Source organism: Athalia rosae, chromosome 2 (assembly GCF_917208135.1).
Source record: "Athalia rosae chromosome 2, iyAthRosa1.1, whole genome shotgun sequence".
NCBI lineage: Eukaryota > Metazoa > Arthropoda > Insecta > Hymenoptera > Athaliidae > Athalia > Athalia rosae.
Window position 1 is genome coordinate 25,433,901 of NC_064027.1, and position 17,365 is coordinate 25,451,265.

Below are 17,365 nucleotides of genomic sequence, written 5' to 3' on the forward strand. Positions count from 1 at the left end.
ACTGAGGGCGAGGGCAGCGGGGGAGGGGGAGGGGGGGGACGAGAAGGTAACGGTCTCCGCGACGCGGAAACTCCTTCTGAAAATCGAACTGAAATTTTCAAAATCCCACGGGAGATCGGTTTTCCGAGAACACCGAAGATATTTCACGATCGGAAGTTCGGTGTTTCCGTCTAACGTTGCTTGTCAGGTATTACACGTAACACACACACGTACATACATATGTATACGTATTACGTGTGTGCACGGCAAAGGGAATAAGTTTGAATAGAACCCGCATTCCACATCGAATGCTCCGGCAAACTCATTAGGGAGTTGGTTTGACTAGAGAGTTTGGGTTTTGGGAAGCACTCAGGTGGCGGTGTACGTATATAGCCCGCCTCTATCGCTCGATGCATTCGCATCGGCATCGACGTCGGCGTCGGAAAGCTTTGCGAATAAACCCTTAGAATATGGCACAGATTGTGCAATTTGCACTACGGATCCATATGACGGCTGTGGCAAGTTTTTCTATTTTTTTTTTTTTTTTTCAGACGAACGCGCGAACCCCGTAAACGCAACGGCTCGATCGTCTTCGCGTTCACGTACGTACCACGCCTATATCTCTTTTCAGAAGATTCGACGACGCGAAATAACGAGGCGGCTATTCCGACCGGGGCCCGAAACGAAAAACCTGCGGACGAAAAATCTGGGCGATATCTATTTGGAAGTAGGCGACGGGAGGCGTGAAAATCCCGCGAAGGTAATTGCCGAGAATTAGGGCAGGTAATTGCTCACCCGTTTCAACGTCGTCCTTTCCAATCGGTAACACGTAGGGTGTGCAACGGGGGTAGTTATATGGGTAGCTACGTACGTTACGTACGTACGTCGGGAAAAGCGACGTCTCTGCGTAGGTGTTCGAGGAGAGGAGATACGGGGGGGAGGGGGGAGGGGGGAGGTTTTGAAGAGGAGTGGATTCGCCGATGTGCCTGCAGCGCGGCGTTGGAAAGCGGTAAACTTTGACCTGCGCTGTTTAATTCAACATGTGATCTCTCCAGGAGTCTCGTCATCCCCGAGCAACCGGGTCAACCTGATTACCCGGCAGACGTCGAGGGGCGGCGAAAGCTTTGACAAAATCATAGCGTGCTCTACGCGAGACGGAAACCGCACGGTGTGTACTCCGATGCTCGGTGTACGTGGTCGCGGAGAGGCGGAGGACAGTTTGTACCATTCAAAGTTGCGTCGAACTCTTCATTGCTCTGTGTATATGTATGTATAGAGAGATACGCCGGTAGGGGTATTCCGAATATCAAGAGTACGTATAAGTACCGTACACCACCTGAGTACCGAGCGAGCGAGGAGTGCTTCGAAAAATATAGGAAAATTTTTCCCTCCGAATCGCGTCCGAGGATAGACGCTGCCCGAGTCCCTCACACTCAAAGTATCATCTTCAAGAAAATATAACTCGCGTTCAGAACTCGTTCGGAATAAACTTTGAACTTTGTCACTCGCGTTATATGCCGTAGCTGCTCCTCCTGCCGCCGAACACCCTCTACACTCGTTTGAAAACGGAATATCATAACTCCCCCTCTTTCTCTCTCTCTCTCTCTCTCTCTCTCTCTCCCTCCTATCCTCTCCGGCGAAGTCCTACTCCTACTTCGTTTTTATTTATTCATTTATTTCACTCGTTTTTTTTTTTTTTTTTTTCATTCGCTTCGCGCAAACCGAATCGATAAACAAAAAAGTTTATCTTCATTCGCGTGAGGTTCGCGAAGAACTTTTGCCCCGACAAATAATTGAAAGGAATTTATCTTAATTTTTTCCCTCTCGCGCGCGAACGGGGTCGCAGGGATCCTCATTTTTGAGTACGAAATATTTGACCCACGTATGTATGCAAGGTATCCTTTTACTGTGAAAAATTTACGTAACGGAGTCGGAGACGTATATTTTAGGTAATTTGGGAAGCTTTCTAAATCCTCACCCGACACGGTCGCGTCGTTGCAGATGTGATTGTTTCCAACGGCATAGGGAAATTATATTTAGATCCAATTTCTGAATAATTGCCGAAATATCTTGAACTCCTGTAAGGAAAACATCGCGGTACAATTAACCCGGTTAATTTATTTCTGGTCGTTAGTTAAGACGAGAGTACACAAATATATATATATATATATTTGCGTATTATGTTTACAGCGGGAACAAAATTTCCCCTCCATCTTTCCGCAAACCCCATCCGGGGTGAGGGTAGGTAGCCGTTCGCATCGCGAACGTATTGTCATTTCGATGAAAGGGTGAAAGCCGGATTGTCTTTACCCGGGCCGCACAGTAATCAAAATTCAATCAAAACTTTGAATACATCAAAAATTCCTTGTCAAGTTCAAGGACCCGACCGCAGCTGCAACGAACGATTTCGTACATAGACTCGGTGTATGTACGAGTATTGTGCATCGAACAAAGTCGCGTCATAAATGAAAAAAAGCCACAAAGATTGCAAAATACATTTTTCTACCGCGCGTCGAGAGCAACACCGATGCAGTAAAAGTAACTGCCGCAGCGGCGGCTGCGGCAGGTATGCGGTAATGGACGAAGTAATGGATTTTACACCGAGTGTAGATACAAGGCGAACGTGTCGGGAAGAAGGGAAAATTCAGACGTAGGAGAGCGACGTCATTTTTTAAATTTGCCCGGGTCGTATTCCTCGCGAATTATCGGAACGGTCGCGTTTCTGGTCTGTCCGGTTGTCTCGATGCCGCCTGTCGGGATGCGAAAATTCCTGTGTACCTTCAACGCGATATACGAACAAACTGAAGAAAAGGAAAAACGAATTCTGATTCGAATCGTCGTACGAAATAAAAGTGGAGGAGTAATTTACGGTGTTCTATTCGATGGGAAACACTATGAAGATTCGTTTTTCCTCAAGATCCCGAGGGATTTTATTCTGATTATAACCGACAATGTGAAATATGTTTGTTTCCATAATATGTGCACGTCGCAACGCCACCTTCTCCCTCTTCATTTCCCTCTCTTTTTCTCTCTCTCTCTCTCTCTGCACAGTCGACGAAACTTTTGCTCCGCAATAATAATGGTATTAGAAATAAGGCTCTTCACTCTTCACTGTCAGTATTAAACTCGGATAGCGTAGGGATTACGAATGGTAGAACGATAAGCTCCTTTGGAGTCGTAAAATCCCTTATATAGCGAGGATATACCTGTAGGTAGGAATCTCGACCGGTAGATATAACGAACGCTAATTGGCACAATTTTGCTTCACCTACACGTGTATCGATGTAATTAATCCAATTATAACAGTTCACCCACGTACGCGGTGGACGGCGGTCAAGACGTGGAAAAGTGACACCGACGAACCACCGCAGATGTAAATCCTTTACATCCCGATTCACGTTGCATTTTCTCCACCTAAAATTTTCTCCGGCTGGACCGCAGCTAACGTCATTTCGGACTCTGCGATCTATAGAATAGAAAAGAGAAAATAGAGCTTAAAACGATAGGAGATATAAAAACGAATGAAGAAAAAAAAAGAATGGGATTTGATCTTTTCGAATAAAACTTACCCTCGATTATCAAGAATGTTAATTCTTATTCAGGGTTCATATTTTTTTAAACTAGAAGGTGTAAAATACGGATTACGATTACGGTAAAAAAGGGAACTCGAAACGTCGGAAATGACAAGTAGCCGATATCCTCCGCCCATCATTAAACGGAGTAACAACGCGGAGGAGTGTTACCTTTTAGTCTCGCCCGCGCCGTCCGTGTAAAGTACAATTAACGACCGCCACCCCGTGCGTGTGTTTTTTTTTTTTCTCTTTTCTCGCATAACGAGATCTCGTTTTACAAAGAGACTAACTTTGAAAGAAAAGATCATTTTTCCTATATACGTGGCGGAATGCACGAAGAGAACAAACGAAAATGGGTGTTATAAAATTTCCCGGACTTCAAAGTTCATCGCGTACTCCGCGATATACTTCGAGAGTACTTCCCTTTGTAAGAATATGAAACAACGTGCATTAAATTGAAAGAGGAGAAAAAAAAGTGTAATAGGTATCCACCTTCAGCGCGTAATTATGTAATGAAAACTTGTCGACGGAGCGTTCTCGTGCGTCGTCGGATAAAAATAAACCACAGAAACTACTACTTTGCTTGCCTCTCGTATATCATCACGCCTACGTGCGAATTGATTTTTTAAATATAAAATTTTTTCTCTTCATTATCTCTCACGTGTAGTTATATTCACCCCGCAATTATGTCAGGTAATCTCTTAGATATATTGTGTGTGCACATGTATATCGTTCATGATTGCTCAAGAATCACAATAAGTATTACGTTACATCTCTACTATCCCCTAAAATATACAACAACGCAAACATTATGTCAGAGCGGAGTTTGTCTAACAATGAGAAAAAATTATGTCACGAACTGAATGCGATTGCACATCCACAGGGATCGGTGCCAAAAATGACATGGGAGGAAAAGAGGAAAAACCGACTCGTCGCAGAGGGACAACGAATCGCACGGAGGTATCGCGAAGGGTGGGAAAGTTTGTCTTTGTCGAGTGCCGATAGGCGTACGTATACATATATATATATTGGGGATGAAGAAAGTTAAGCGCGTGAAATAATTTGGGTAAATCGTAATTCGTTTGCTTAGCAACGAGCTTTTTCGTGTTCGGGTAGCGCGATATTACGGAACCGCCGCCCCATAACTTTCACGTCCCCGATACAGTTGCGGATTGTTGATATTCGAGCGAATAACGGAATATCCTGTATCCGAAAACGTAACTATTACGGGAAAACTATCGTGAAAAATTTTCAGACCAGTTTATCGCCGAGGGACGATACGCGCTCGCTTGGCAAACGTAAGTTTCCCCCATCCGAATGGCACCGACATCCAACCATCCAACGATGTCGTTATACGACTTCAGGACTATTTTTAGGGCCGTGTCCAGCGGGTTCTCGGTAATTGACGTCACGGAAGTCCCCGGACCCGTTGAGTCCGGCCCCCATGACGTCGTCGCGTACTCTGCAACGAATCGATGCGGGGTGGCATTCGTTTCTTTGCGTTTATTTTGTCCGTTCGTTTGCCGGATTTTTGTCGCAGCCGTGTAGCATTTGAAGGCGATGCTCTGTGTCCGTGGGTTGTTCACCTGAAATCGTAGTTGTTCGGACAAGCTTACGACAGTTCGTAGAAGGAAAAATGTGCATGAACTACTAAGCGCGTTCGAAATCTCGGAAAGACCGTAACCGTAACATTATCATCGACACACATGTAAGTGTCCGTGTACAGATAATGTACGATATAATTATGTCCGTGGATCGATGATGATTGTATGTAAATGTACGATGGACATGAAACTCGGTATTATGGTTGGGTGATATTTCGTTAAGCAATAGATGGCGCTTCGTGAATGTGGTGCCCAAGGCACGGTGGGCCCAACTTATATAAAAGAGCGTCGCGAAATATCGTGCATCAAAAAAAGCAGTGTTCGCGACATAAGCTGGATAGAGAAATTCATGTAACTCACGCTAGCGTTTCGATCAAAGTCCCTTGATAGACAGGAGAAAAAAAAAATCAATAAATAACACGAAATATCATCTACGATTAGAACGTAGAATGCTACCGTCTCCGATTTTCTTGAAAACGGTAAAGTGACCGTTCCCGCTACACATAATTAAGTTCAAGGATCTATCATGGCGTTGATCGGTGAGAAGACCCAGTACCACGTGGTAGCAACGACCGAACGCGGTGAGTGTCATAACTGAATATAATTATCCAATGAATTGAGAAAAAAAACAACAAAAAAACAAAAGAACAAAAAAAAAACAAAGAAGACGCCGCGATCGTCTTCCCAACCGATGATCGGTACCGGCGATTTTCACTTTCTATTTTCCAATTTGTTTAAAAAATGCAGGAAAAAATGAATAAAACACTTGACATTGGAGAGCGAAACGAACGAATTGATAATCTCTCCATGACCGATATAGTTTGGCGAAATGAATTCCGTATCTGAGGAATGAGATATACTTGTACTCGTGCAGGATGCTGACGTAAGCAATTGTTAACTGTTATGAAACCACGATAATGCACGATATGTCGTTAGCCGGTCGCGGAAGTATATTTTTACATCATATTCCAATGGTCGATACGTATACAGTATATGTACGGATATTCCATACCAACGAAAAAATTTTCTACGTCACAAACCGTACGTCACGACGTGGACGGACGACTATTTTCTTCGTCGTGTATATGTATAAAAGACGACGTGGACGGAGAGGCGACTGTGCGGTAAACTATTTCGGGCTTTCTCCGACCGATTTTATTCGGTACTTCGAGATAGTACAATACAAAAACGTTATCTGACCTCAAAGTGTTTCTCAAATTATTCCGAATCAGGCCAATGAATTACAACTCGTTACGCGACCTCCGCCGACACATTTCAATGTACCAGCAGATGTATAGGAATAGCATCAGCCGTTTGAGGAATTTGTACGTACATATGAATAGGAATATTTGTACGGCGCATTCCCTACGAACACGTACAACTATGGAGCACAGTTACTTTAGTTAATTGATCAAAGAGAGCTATTCGCGTACGCCGGTTTCAACCCAAGTTCGTTCCGTCTTTGATATCGAGCGAGCAATTATTATTCGCTTGCGCGTGTCGGTCGTTCAATTCTCGCGAAAATTTTAACCGTTGCGCGGGGATGTTGTTGGCGCCCGCGTTGCGTTCGTACCCCCGTCTTCTTCGGTAGAGGGGAAAATTCCAGATACACGCGGGTAACGCGATACAAAATTAAGTTGCAACGCTAACCGACGATACCGATTTTCACCGTTGCTTCAATTTGTATGCGTTCGTTGGACGACTGAACTACGTCGCGGGTAAACAACGTAGAAATTACGCCGGTTGACGTATCTGATTCGTTCGCGACGTAGCGCGCGTTACGTACGTCGGGGTCAAAAGAAGTAAACCTTTCAAATTGTTGTAATTTTTATCTCCTCTTCTTACAAACTTCATATAACCCGTATCTGTCCCGCACGATCGCGATAAAACTTCACGTGACATTGAAGTGATCGTACGAACGACCGATGTAGCGTATGCACAGCGGAAACGGATGATTGATTGGTCGCCGTTTTGCCGGGCGATTCGCCGGCTCGCGATCGACGAAGATCCGTCAAAACTTACAGAGCCGCTGAATCGACTTCGAACCAGGAAATTCAAGGTCGAATTATATCGACCGGTCGAATTTTTATCGTCCGACGAATAAAAATCTACTCCCCGAGAAGAACAAAAGTCTCCTCCGGGGGGGGGGGACCATAGGTCAAAATTTCGATATTCGAGGTGATAAAACGTTTCGAAAATGAAAAAAAATTTCAAATTATCTTCGACTACTTATTGTTCGAACGGGCAGGGAATAGAAGAGATATAATCGTGGAAAAGCCTTCCGTCGCTAGGCCGTAATTTTTTATTGAAAATAGTCAGGAAAAGTAACCGTTACCCGTCTCTGACCGCGCGGGACAGGAAAAATATGTAAAACCCTGTGAATGAAATTTTTTCTGAAATTCAACTATCTAGGGCGCGATCGAGGAAAACAACGTATATCGTACCGATTTTTCAAAGCTGGCTATCGTAATTGATGGGTGAAATTTTTACGGGAACAAAAAGCGTACAATTTAATCCGGCGAAAATCGGGAAATGCAGCTTTCCGTCTGACGTGCGGACTTAACGTTGTTTGATATACGGTTCCCATCGCAATCAACCGAGCGGGGAGTTTTTTTTTTTTTTTTTTTATTTCAATGCATGCATTATTTTACAGAATCCCTTGATGCCTTTTTATTATATTTCTCATTCGTCGTTTTTGCTTTTTTCTTTTTTTTTTTTTGCTCTTTTTCCAATTAACGCAGGTTGCAGGAGCGATGATTCCGAATACGAACGAGGTTTCGTTCCGGTCAAATGCACCGTTGAAAACGCTCAGTAGCGCGGATTATAGGTGTACATTATATACATATACCTATACCACGCCACATACGGTGGAATTTCCATAGCGCGCGCCGATCGATATCAGCAGATATGATTGATTTGTGCTGAACGTTCTCTCGTGTAAGGTACACATAATCATCGACGGACCGTTTAATTAACCTTATTACGGCCCAACGAACGTCACAAGACTCGTACGGCCGCTCCACTCTATTCGCCATTTCCCCACTCCGTCGCGACCGTCCCACTCCGGTGATTTCAGTGCTCGGTTATTACGCCAGATCATCATAGATTATATGCATCAAACCGTCTTCGCAAAGATTCGCGCGGCACCGAGGGATCCCCTCGTAAAAATCGAGAAGAAACTTTATATATTTACCCATAAAATATTCTCGCGTATAATATGTATGTATACATATGTACGTACATCGGGGAACCCGACTCGAATCGACTTCCCGGACCTCATCCCCTCGGATTATGGCCGAATTATCGTATCGCAAATTTTTCTCCCTTACATCCAATTTTTGCCATCGGAAAATATAAATTAGAAAATTTGTTTTTATTTAGAAACTAGGATTAGAACGCAAACGAATCTTGTGAATTGGGAACTAGAAATTCATTCGATCTCGAAGATCGGTAAATATTGAAAATCGATCGCGTTGGAAGAGGTAGGTGGTCGGAAAAATGGAAAAAAAGAACTTCAACGTGCGTTGGAACAAGGGTGAAAACGGAAGATAAAGCGTTAATCTAATCCGAGGGGGGTATAACGATCCGGAGGTTGGTCGAGCTGAGCTGTATCCACCCACATCTGTCTGGAAAACAAATAAACAAAACGCGATAACGATTACGTCTTCACGATATTAGGATGTGTATGCAAACGTATGTAGGTATGCGTGAGTTTATTTGTCAAGACAATTTCGTTGATAATACGTGATAAGGAAAATGAAAAAAAAAAAAGGGGGAAATAACGTAATTATGAATGTTGGCAAATAATTCACCTCGTGATTTCTGCTGCACAAATATTTGCTCCGATACAATATCGTATCTCAGATAAGTTTGTAAATGAGAATTTACGGCGTTTATCAATTTATCGTATTTTGAATGTATAATTTATCGGCGAGGGTAGGGGTCAAGTGGAAAATCAACCGACGACTTTGATTGACAATGAGGCTACTCGTCGCGTGTCCACCTGTGACACGTGCGCTTTCTGATTACCGCCGATAGATGAATTTAATCTTCTCACACTTCGCAATCACCGCGATCTCTAGATTTCTTTTGTGCGAGAGAGAAATTCAACTGAACAACATTGAAAAAACCGATTCAGTGCCCGTAGATAAAAAAAAACAACAAATCACGGACAATCAGATACGAGATGATTCCGTGATATCCAGTTTGTCGGCGAATATCGGGGAAAATAGCGAGTCTTCCGCGGGCATATCCGGTTTTTCCGCGGAGCCGGCGCGTTAATTCCGCTACTGATGTGCGGTGCATTTTACGTGTACATTATATTTATGTACCTCGCGACGGATTGCGCAGCTATACGAACAAACACAACGGGATTATCGTGATCATCGGTTTTTTTTCAAAACGCGTTATTATTCGGCGCGGATAAGACATATTGTTACAATACAGAAAATGCTGCGAATATTTCGAAATCAAGTTACAACGACGAGAAACAAACGGTTAACAATTAGATGACGTGCACGCATGTAAATATATATATATATATCGGGAAACCGTGACAAAACGGGATATATGAGGAGAAAAACATCATATTAAAAAAATACAAACTGTTGAAATCGGACAACTTTTACACAGACAACAACTTCATACTGGGTGATTCATTTTGATTCGCCCCAGGCCGATTTTTCCCAAGCTGAAACTAGATACGCAATAAAAAGTTTGCTATAAAATATTCGGGGTGTAAAAGAAGACGGAACTTGGCGATATCTGCACTCCCGTGAATGAAACCGTCGAGGTCAGGTGACGGTCAATTCGGTTTTTCTAAAGAGAATGACAGATTTTCTTGTCCAGAATCTGAAAGAGCGTCAAATTCTGCACCAAAAAGTACCCGCACACACAAATGGTCCAAGTTCAACGAGCACTTAGGTAGACGCGGTCAAAAAAGTGTGCTTGCAGGTGGGACCACGCGTCGCGGTCGAGGTACAGCGCCCGCCAGCGTACCAGTTGAAAGCACACTTTTTTGACCGGCTCTACCTAAGCGCTCGTTGAACTTGGACCATACGTGTGCGGGTACTTTTTGGTGCAGAATTTAACGCTCGTTCAGATTCTGGACCAAAAAAAATATGTCATTCTCTTTAGAAAAACCAAGTTGACCTTCACCTGACCTCTGCGGCTCCATTCGCGGAAATGATGATACCGCCAAGATTCGTCCGCCTCTGAACCCTGAATATTATATACCGAACTATTTTTTGTGTGTCTCACTTAGTTTCCGAAAAATCGACCTGGAGCGATTAAAATAAATCACCCAGTACGATCAAAAGGTTCTACGGGCTGAATCACTTCGTTTTTTGGTAATTCGGGAACAATCCGACGAGGAGGTCAATTTTCCCATTTTGCCGCGATCCAGGCGCAAAATGGGAAATGACACGGGGTGAGAAGAGCACAGAATTTAGTCGGATTGACGACGGTTAGAGATATGCGCTTCCTTGTCATCCTCGTCAACCCGACCACGCGTCAAGACGGGACGGGTTATCCCATTATGCCCCGATCGTTTTGCCCCAACGATAAATTTTTTGTTGGAAAACCAAGCGTTTCCGACCTGAAACAATCAAGGTTACAAACGGTGCCTGATATAAAAATTCGACGCTGCTGCTACGGTATCAGATTGAAAATATTTGAAAAATTTACTTACTCACCTCCTAATTTGTCGGAAAACTTCGAAAAAAATTATAAAGAGATTCATTTATTTCTCACGAGACAGCAGCGACGCAATTCTCTACACTGGCTGGCGTTTTGCGGTTGAAATTTTTTTTACGAATGGCGGTATAGTAGCTCATTAGCGTTCACGTGTGCGCGAGCACATTTCCCGTCCTACCCGAACCTCGTTTCGCCCCGATCTCCCCTACTTGCAATTAATTTTAGGTGAAAAAAAAAACCAACGTACTCATACGTCGATGTGAAAAGATTCACAAGTGCCGAGATATTTCGTAACCAATGTACGGCGGTGCTCTGCATATGAAATGATTGATACCAATGCAAACAATTAGCCTGTTGTGCCGCGCGATGTCAACACGACTCGATCGTGAATAATCTAGATCAAAATCATATCAATCCACTCGTTCTCTCTCTCTCTCTCTCTCCCTCTCTCTCATTCATAGTAAAGGAGCTAGCGACACAAATTGTAACTTGATGTGTACGTCGATCAGCCCCCGTTACATTCGATATTATTGCGACCTGCAAAGAAATATGGCTTCAACCCGTTTCCAAGGGCGCTTTGAAGGGCAAAGTTTTGGCGCCCTTAAATTGGTAATTCTAAATTACTTTATACTTATGCACACGATTGAGATCGCTTACAGTGTTTCTTTACGATATAATAATCGATAAAAAATCAGTCTGACAACTTCGTCGTCTGAGATAGCGGGTCTGCGTAAAAGTAAGACATAATCGATGCACACGCGTGTGCAGAAGCCGACTGAATCTTGAATCTCGTCAGGTTAAAAATCGATTGAAAGAAAACTAACAGTCTGGCCAGATTTCAAGGTAACCGAATCGTTTCGATAGTCAAATAAGCATGCATGGGATTGCCGAGTAAGTGTGAGGTATCGACGTCCGAGTGCGTCACCGAACGGGTATAATTATTTATCAGAGTAAAAATTTTGTGTACATTGGCAGACTTTAAGTTACTGTTTGACAAACATGTCGAGCGATGGGAAGCCAACGATCCGCCGGTTGTTTTATGTAACATAGAAGCATGCCCGATCGCTGATCAGATGTTCGTTCGATGCCTGCACCGTACGACGCGTTATAGCTAAAACCGTTTTTCTGTGTCGCACGATAAATTATGATCATGTTACGGCGTTAGTTTCGCTATCATCGTCGCTGTATCTCTCGTTGATTGTTCTCGATTTGGGTACGATTCGATTCGCCCATTATCGTTTCGAATAAATTAAAAGTGTCACTTCGGAACTCGAAGACATTTTTGAGTTTGCAATATCAAGGTGTGCTCATTGATATGTAAGTGTGTCAAATGTGCCGCCGACGATTCGAATAATTGAACTTTGGTCAATGAATTAAGCTAACAACGAGATATGATCGCACCGGGTATTCTAGGGTGAAAAAAAAAACAAAAAAAAGAAATCATTGCGACGCAACAAAACTGTCTTCCTTGAAGCGCGTCGTACGGTGCAAGCGTCGAACGATTATACGATTAGCGATTGGCGTGCTTGTATGTTACATAACGCGCGACCGGCAGACCTTCAATTCTTCCAAATACTTAACATGTTTGTCTAAAAACGTTAAGAGTACCGATGTGCGCACAGAAAATTTTTACTCCAATAAATAATTAAACCAGTACGGTGACGCGACGCTGCTGACACTTTACACTCGGCGATCCCGTGCTTTTTCGGCTACCGAAACGATTTTGTTACGTCGAAATGTGGACGGACCGTTGGTGATTTTCTTTTTTTCGTTTTTTTTTTTTTCTCTCTCATTTCACTTGTAATCCGACAAAAAGATTCAGTTGCCCTCCGTACACCCGAGTCCGTTGATTTTTTTACTTTTAGCTCCGACAGAGATGATCAAGTGGGCAGACTAGTTTTTTATTGATTATTATAACGTGTGATAAAACTCTGTGAGCGATCTCGATCGTTTGTGTGTGAGTATAAAGTAGTTTTGAATCACCGATTCAAGGGCGGTGCAAATCCGCCCTGTGAGACGCCCTCAAAACCGGTTTGGTACCAATTTTTCTTCGCACGTTAGACGCTGTCAAAGAAACGTGGTCTGATCGACGCATGCAAATAAATGCGAATTGTGACGCTTGCCTCCCTGCTCAAAACATGCAACGGCCAACCCAATTTTCTGATCAAAAGACCGAAGATTTGACGTACAACGAGTACTAAAATTGCGGCAGTCGGGGACACTTCTCTCCGTTTGCCGGCGTAAATGCGGCTGAAATTTGTACGAATGGCGGTGTGGTAGCTCATTAGCGTGTACTAGTCACGTGTACCAGTACATTTCCCGCCCCGCCCCGAACCTCGTTTCGCCCATCTCTCCCCTACATAAATATAATTCTTCCGCATCTTGATTATAACTCGCTTCATGATAATTATCTCCGTACGAATCGTTTAGTGCCAACGCGAAGAATACGGCGGAAGGTCGCAATATCGTTGTCACTCCGCCGGAGTTGATTCGATTTTGTTTTGAAAAGCTCATCGGTTTGTGCGGATCTGATACGACCGATCCGAAAAAACCGATCGGAAAAATCGTTAGTTTTAATTCGACTGAATGGCGGTCAGTGTTCACGTTGAGGCAGGGTCTAGGACACCTGGTGAGAAGACAGGAATCACGAACGATGATTTTAGATTCGATTATTTTCCAACCCTTTAATCGAGCTACCCCTTCTGAATTCCCCATACAGAAGATGACCGGAGTACGGAAACCCCCGTAGACTTTGAGGCTGCGGTGTCAGCGACCGGTGAGTCTTATCTTCTATTATCTGCGCAGTTGCTCGTCAGATATCACGTACTTTTTTTTTTTTTTTTTGCTTCTGAAAACAAAAATTCTTCAGGCTACGGACTTTTTAACGTGCTCCTTCTTCTCGCGGCAATACCGGCCGGATGGACGGTTGTTTTTGACACGTCGACGATAGCTTTTGTAATTCCATCGGCCGAGTGCGAGCTTGACTTGACACTTTTTAGGAAAGGAACCCTCGCCGCCGTCACCTTTGGAGGTCTGTGAAATTTTACATTATTCGCCTTTGGTTTATTTTCTGTTTTTGTTTCTTTTTTTTGCTCCATTTTTTGTCGGTCCGTGCTTTCAGCCGTTAAGGATGAAATAGCGTGAAACATGGTTTTCTTTTTTCCAGGAATGATATGCACGGCTTTCTTCTGGGGTTATATAGCGGATCAAGTAGGAAGAAGGCACCTTTTACTTTTCGGTCTCATATTAGACGCCACTTGCAATATATTTGGCAGCGCGTCTCAGAGTTACTACATTTACTTGGCGTTTAAATTCGTCAGCGGTGTAATGTGAGTATATATATATACGAAATAAGAAAAGGCGCGAAACGGGCCTCGTAAAAAAGAAATGTACGACTGGATCTAAAGTACTCGCTAAATTCTTGCGATACCGCGGGAGTACTTCGTGACAAATGACACGGGGCACACGTATAGTATCGTTATAATGTACGTCGCCTCTAGCTGTGCTATAGGTTGCATGGTTGCCCGGGGCAACGGCCCGTCGAACGTACGAAACCCGGGCATTCGGGGAAAACCCCAAACAACTGACAATCGTATCTTTCGACGGAGGAACCAACTCGCGCTCTATTTACAGCATCGGAGGTCCCTTCGCTATCCTGATGACGTACATCGCCGAATTCCATGCCGAGCGACACCGCAGCAAAGTTCTAATGTGGACCGGGTCGCTTTTTGCTGTGGGAAACATCGCTGTACCAGGTTAATTGATTAATCAAAGTTCCTAACAGGGAAATTCGTTCGCAGGAACAGAAAAAAAATCAAAACCAAAAAAAACGAAAACGAAACTAACTCTTTGTCTTCTATTATTCACAGCGCTTGCGAGGGCTGTTCTTCCGCTACCTTGGTCGTTTTCCTTGTTTGATAATTTGTTCGTTTTTGATTCTTGGAGGATATTTTTGATTATATCCGGACTACCACCTTTGATCGGTTTCCTGACTATCGGCTTTTTGCCGGAAAGTCCAAAGTTTCTAATGACCAACGGTAACTCGTCGGAAGCGCTCAAAATATTTAGAAAAATGTACTCGATGAATACTGGAAAATCGGCGGACACTTATCCGGTAAATTTTTCAACGTTTTCAATCGTCGTAAATTCCATCCGACGATATCTCACTCGGACAATCCATATATCCGCCGAAAATCTTCAAGTTTTCGTCCCTCTAATTTTCTCCACACTCGTAGGTCAAAGCTTTGCAGCTTCAAGAACGTTACGTTCAGAAGCGTAACGCCTCTGTGCATTCCGGAATTTCGTCAAATCCCAACGATCCACAGAAGGTAGTTTTTTCCAAACGAAAGTCGATGTTTTCAACGCCCTATATCATTTCCATATTCATAGTGAACGTAGTTCTCTTCGCTAGCACGTCGGGGTGAGTGGGTCATTAAAATTTCCAACAATCGTTAAAAGACAGTTATACGCAATGTCATTGAACTTCCTCCCCTTACAGGATGCAAATAATGAAATCTTGGCTGCCCCAGCTGATCGTTATTCTGAACAACTTTGACCCCAAGGAATCTGAAGGCTTGTTCAGTTCTCCGTCAATTTGCGAGAAACTGAACGCGGACGCTATCGAAGCTTTCAGAACCGAGACCGCCGTAGCGAACAAAAATCTCACGAAGGGTTGCGTTCCGGTCGGTGCGATAATCGCTATCGCTATGTCGCGAATCGAACGTCCAGACTCGTCGCAAAACTAATTCTTCACTTTATTTCTTTCGCCAACTTTCAGATGGCCGTTTCGCCGACCGTCTACACGAACGCAACGATAATCGCGGCGTCCGCTGTCCTGGGATCATTTTTGGCCGGATTCATCATCAACAAGGTTGGGAAGAAAAATATATTGTGTAAGAGATTAATTTTTTTGAGAAGTCGAAAGCCATTGCTCTTGCCACAGTTTTTTGAGAAGGAATATTTATTTTTTTTATTTTTTTTTTTTACCATATTTTCAGTCATATGTCTGGTGGCAGCCGGTGCCTGTAACTTTGCTCTGAACTGGTCGCCGACGACAAAAGTTTTTTTGATCCTCTGTTCGGCTATCATAGCGCTCACGGGGATATCCACGAACGCTATAACCGCGATGATCGTTGAAGTGGTGCCCACAAATCTCAGGTAATAGTCGAAAAAAAACCGACGCAGCTCGTTGCGAGTTGGAGATTTTCGGGGAAAAAAAAACACCACCGTCAATTTTATCCTCGATCCACACGTTTACAGAGCGACGGCGGTGAGCATATCCGTGATGACTGGTAGACTGGGGGCAGTGACTGGAAATTTGTTGTTTCCAATCCTGCTTAACTTGACTTGTGACGCCCCGTTTTACTACATCGGTGGATTTCTCACGTGTGAGTAATGCATGCCGCGTGTACGGCGGTACGATAAATCCCGCATAAGCACGTACATACGTACGTACGTACGGTGCACTAGCGTAAGCTGCTGCAGCGGCAACGGCAGTCGCATAGCGCTAAGTTAAGTGCATACGAGCGAAACGGTATACACACTCTAAGCTTTCGGGGTTTACTTGTGTTTGTTCGCCAGTAAGTGGGTCACGGGAGGGTAGTTCTTACTCGGTTATATCCCGGAGCTTTGGATTCTTCCGCGGTCCCGCCGTTGGGATTTTTTGAAAAAACTTTGATCTTCCCATTTCTGTTGCAGTGGCGTTCGTTGTGACGATATTCCTGAAAAAACATTCCGGAAAATTAGAATAACAACTTGACTAATTTATAATCTTAGATATTAATTCGATATACTTAAATGAGAAATGTAATTATTGACGAGTCCAACCGATCTAGTATTAAATAAAGTTAAAAGAGCAAAAAGAAAAAAAAAAAAAAACATCGAGGCAAAGAACGGGAAAACAAATTGTAAAATAAAAGACAGTATTACACTTAAGTATCTACAAATAACATGGCTATAATTATACTCGCATGTATAGTACCATTGTATACGCAGCAGGTGTAAATAAATTAATTTTTATGTACAAGAAATCGTTCGAAAGACTTTTCTCGATACCAAGGAATCATGAGTGCGGAGTTGCTGGCACTACGCGAATGGTAAAAACCAGTCGTAAGTCCATCGCTTTACATAAACGATTACTGACCTTACAACACTGACGCATAAACCACACGGAGGTTTCCGTAGCTTCGCCGGAGTCTTGTTATTCGATGAATTTTCATGACGCGTAGGTATAATAAATACTTAATGAAACAGGTATTCGAATTATTATCCACCTGCATAATGTCGTTCGTGGATAAAATAAACCACTTCGTACGTACGTTGCACAGGTGTGCAGAAAAAAAAAAAAAGAGAGAGAACAATATCGGACACCGAACAAAGAAAAATCGTAAGAAAAAAAAAATAAATAAATAAATCATTTACGGAGACGGAATCGATTTTCGATGCTGCAACACTCCATCCTGCCCGATTGTTACCCGTTCATTTTCTCCTCTCGCTTTGGCTAGCTAAAAGTTTTCG

At 43.4% G+C, this 17,365-nt stretch overlaps 1 protein-coding gene and 1 long non-coding RNA gene across 5 annotated transcripts; one reads left to right on the forward strand and one right to left on the reverse strand.

Moving 5' to 3' along the window:
* Nucleotides 1-2,880: 2,880 nt before the first annotated feature.
* On the reverse strand, nucleotides 2,881-6,624 carry LOC125499783. The gene is made up of 2 exons (XR_007276759.1): nucleotides 6,489-6,624; nucleotides 2,881-5,137 (listed from the first exon to the last, which is right to left on the reverse strand). It is a non-coding gene; the product is annotated as an uncharacterized LOC125499783 (long non-coding RNA).
* Nucleotides 5,131-16,878, forward strand: LOC105689073 (synaptic vesicle glycoprotein 2B-like). Of its 4 annotated transcripts, none has more exons than XM_012405829.4 (12): nucleotides 5,413-5,736; nucleotides 13,569-13,625; nucleotides 13,719-13,880; nucleotides 14,016-14,178; nucleotides 14,483-14,604; nucleotides 14,719-14,963; nucleotides 15,085-15,269; nucleotides 15,348-15,531; nucleotides 15,627-15,741; nucleotides 15,847-16,006; nucleotides 16,109-16,236; nucleotides 16,547-16,878. In XM_012405829.4, the coding sequence occupies exons 1-12, from the start codon at nucleotides 5,682-5,684 to the stop codon at nucleotides 16,597-16,599; spliced, it is 1,629 nt and encodes a 542-aa protein (XP_012261252.2). In that variant the 5' UTR covers nucleotides 5,413-5,681; the 3' UTR covers nucleotides 16,600-16,878. The 4 variants fall into 4 exon arrangements, with proteins under 4 accessions (XP_048505192.1, XP_012261253.2, XP_012261252.2 ...); XM_020854114.3 differs by lacking the exon at nucleotides 5,413-5,736 and adding an exon at nucleotides 12,918-13,478; XM_048649235.1 differs by lacking the exons at nucleotides 15,847-16,006; nucleotides 16,109-16,236 and having other exon boundaries at nucleotides 5,131-5,736.
* The last annotated feature ends 487 nt before the right edge of the window (nucleotides 16,879-17,365 follow it).

Coding starts and splice junctions, on each gene's coding strand:
- LOC105689073 (XM_012405829.4), top strand. CDS start 5,682: ATGGCGTTGATCGGTGAGAAGACCCAGTACCACGTGGTAGCAACGACC. Junction 15,532..15,626: donor TCACGAAGGGTTGCGTTCCG/GTCGGTGCGATA, acceptor GCCAACTTTCAG/ATGGCCGTTTCGCCGACCGT. Junction 16,007..16,108: donor GTGGTGCCCACAAATCTCAG/GTAATAGTCGAA, acceptor ACACGTTTACAG/AGCGACGGCGGTGAGCATAT.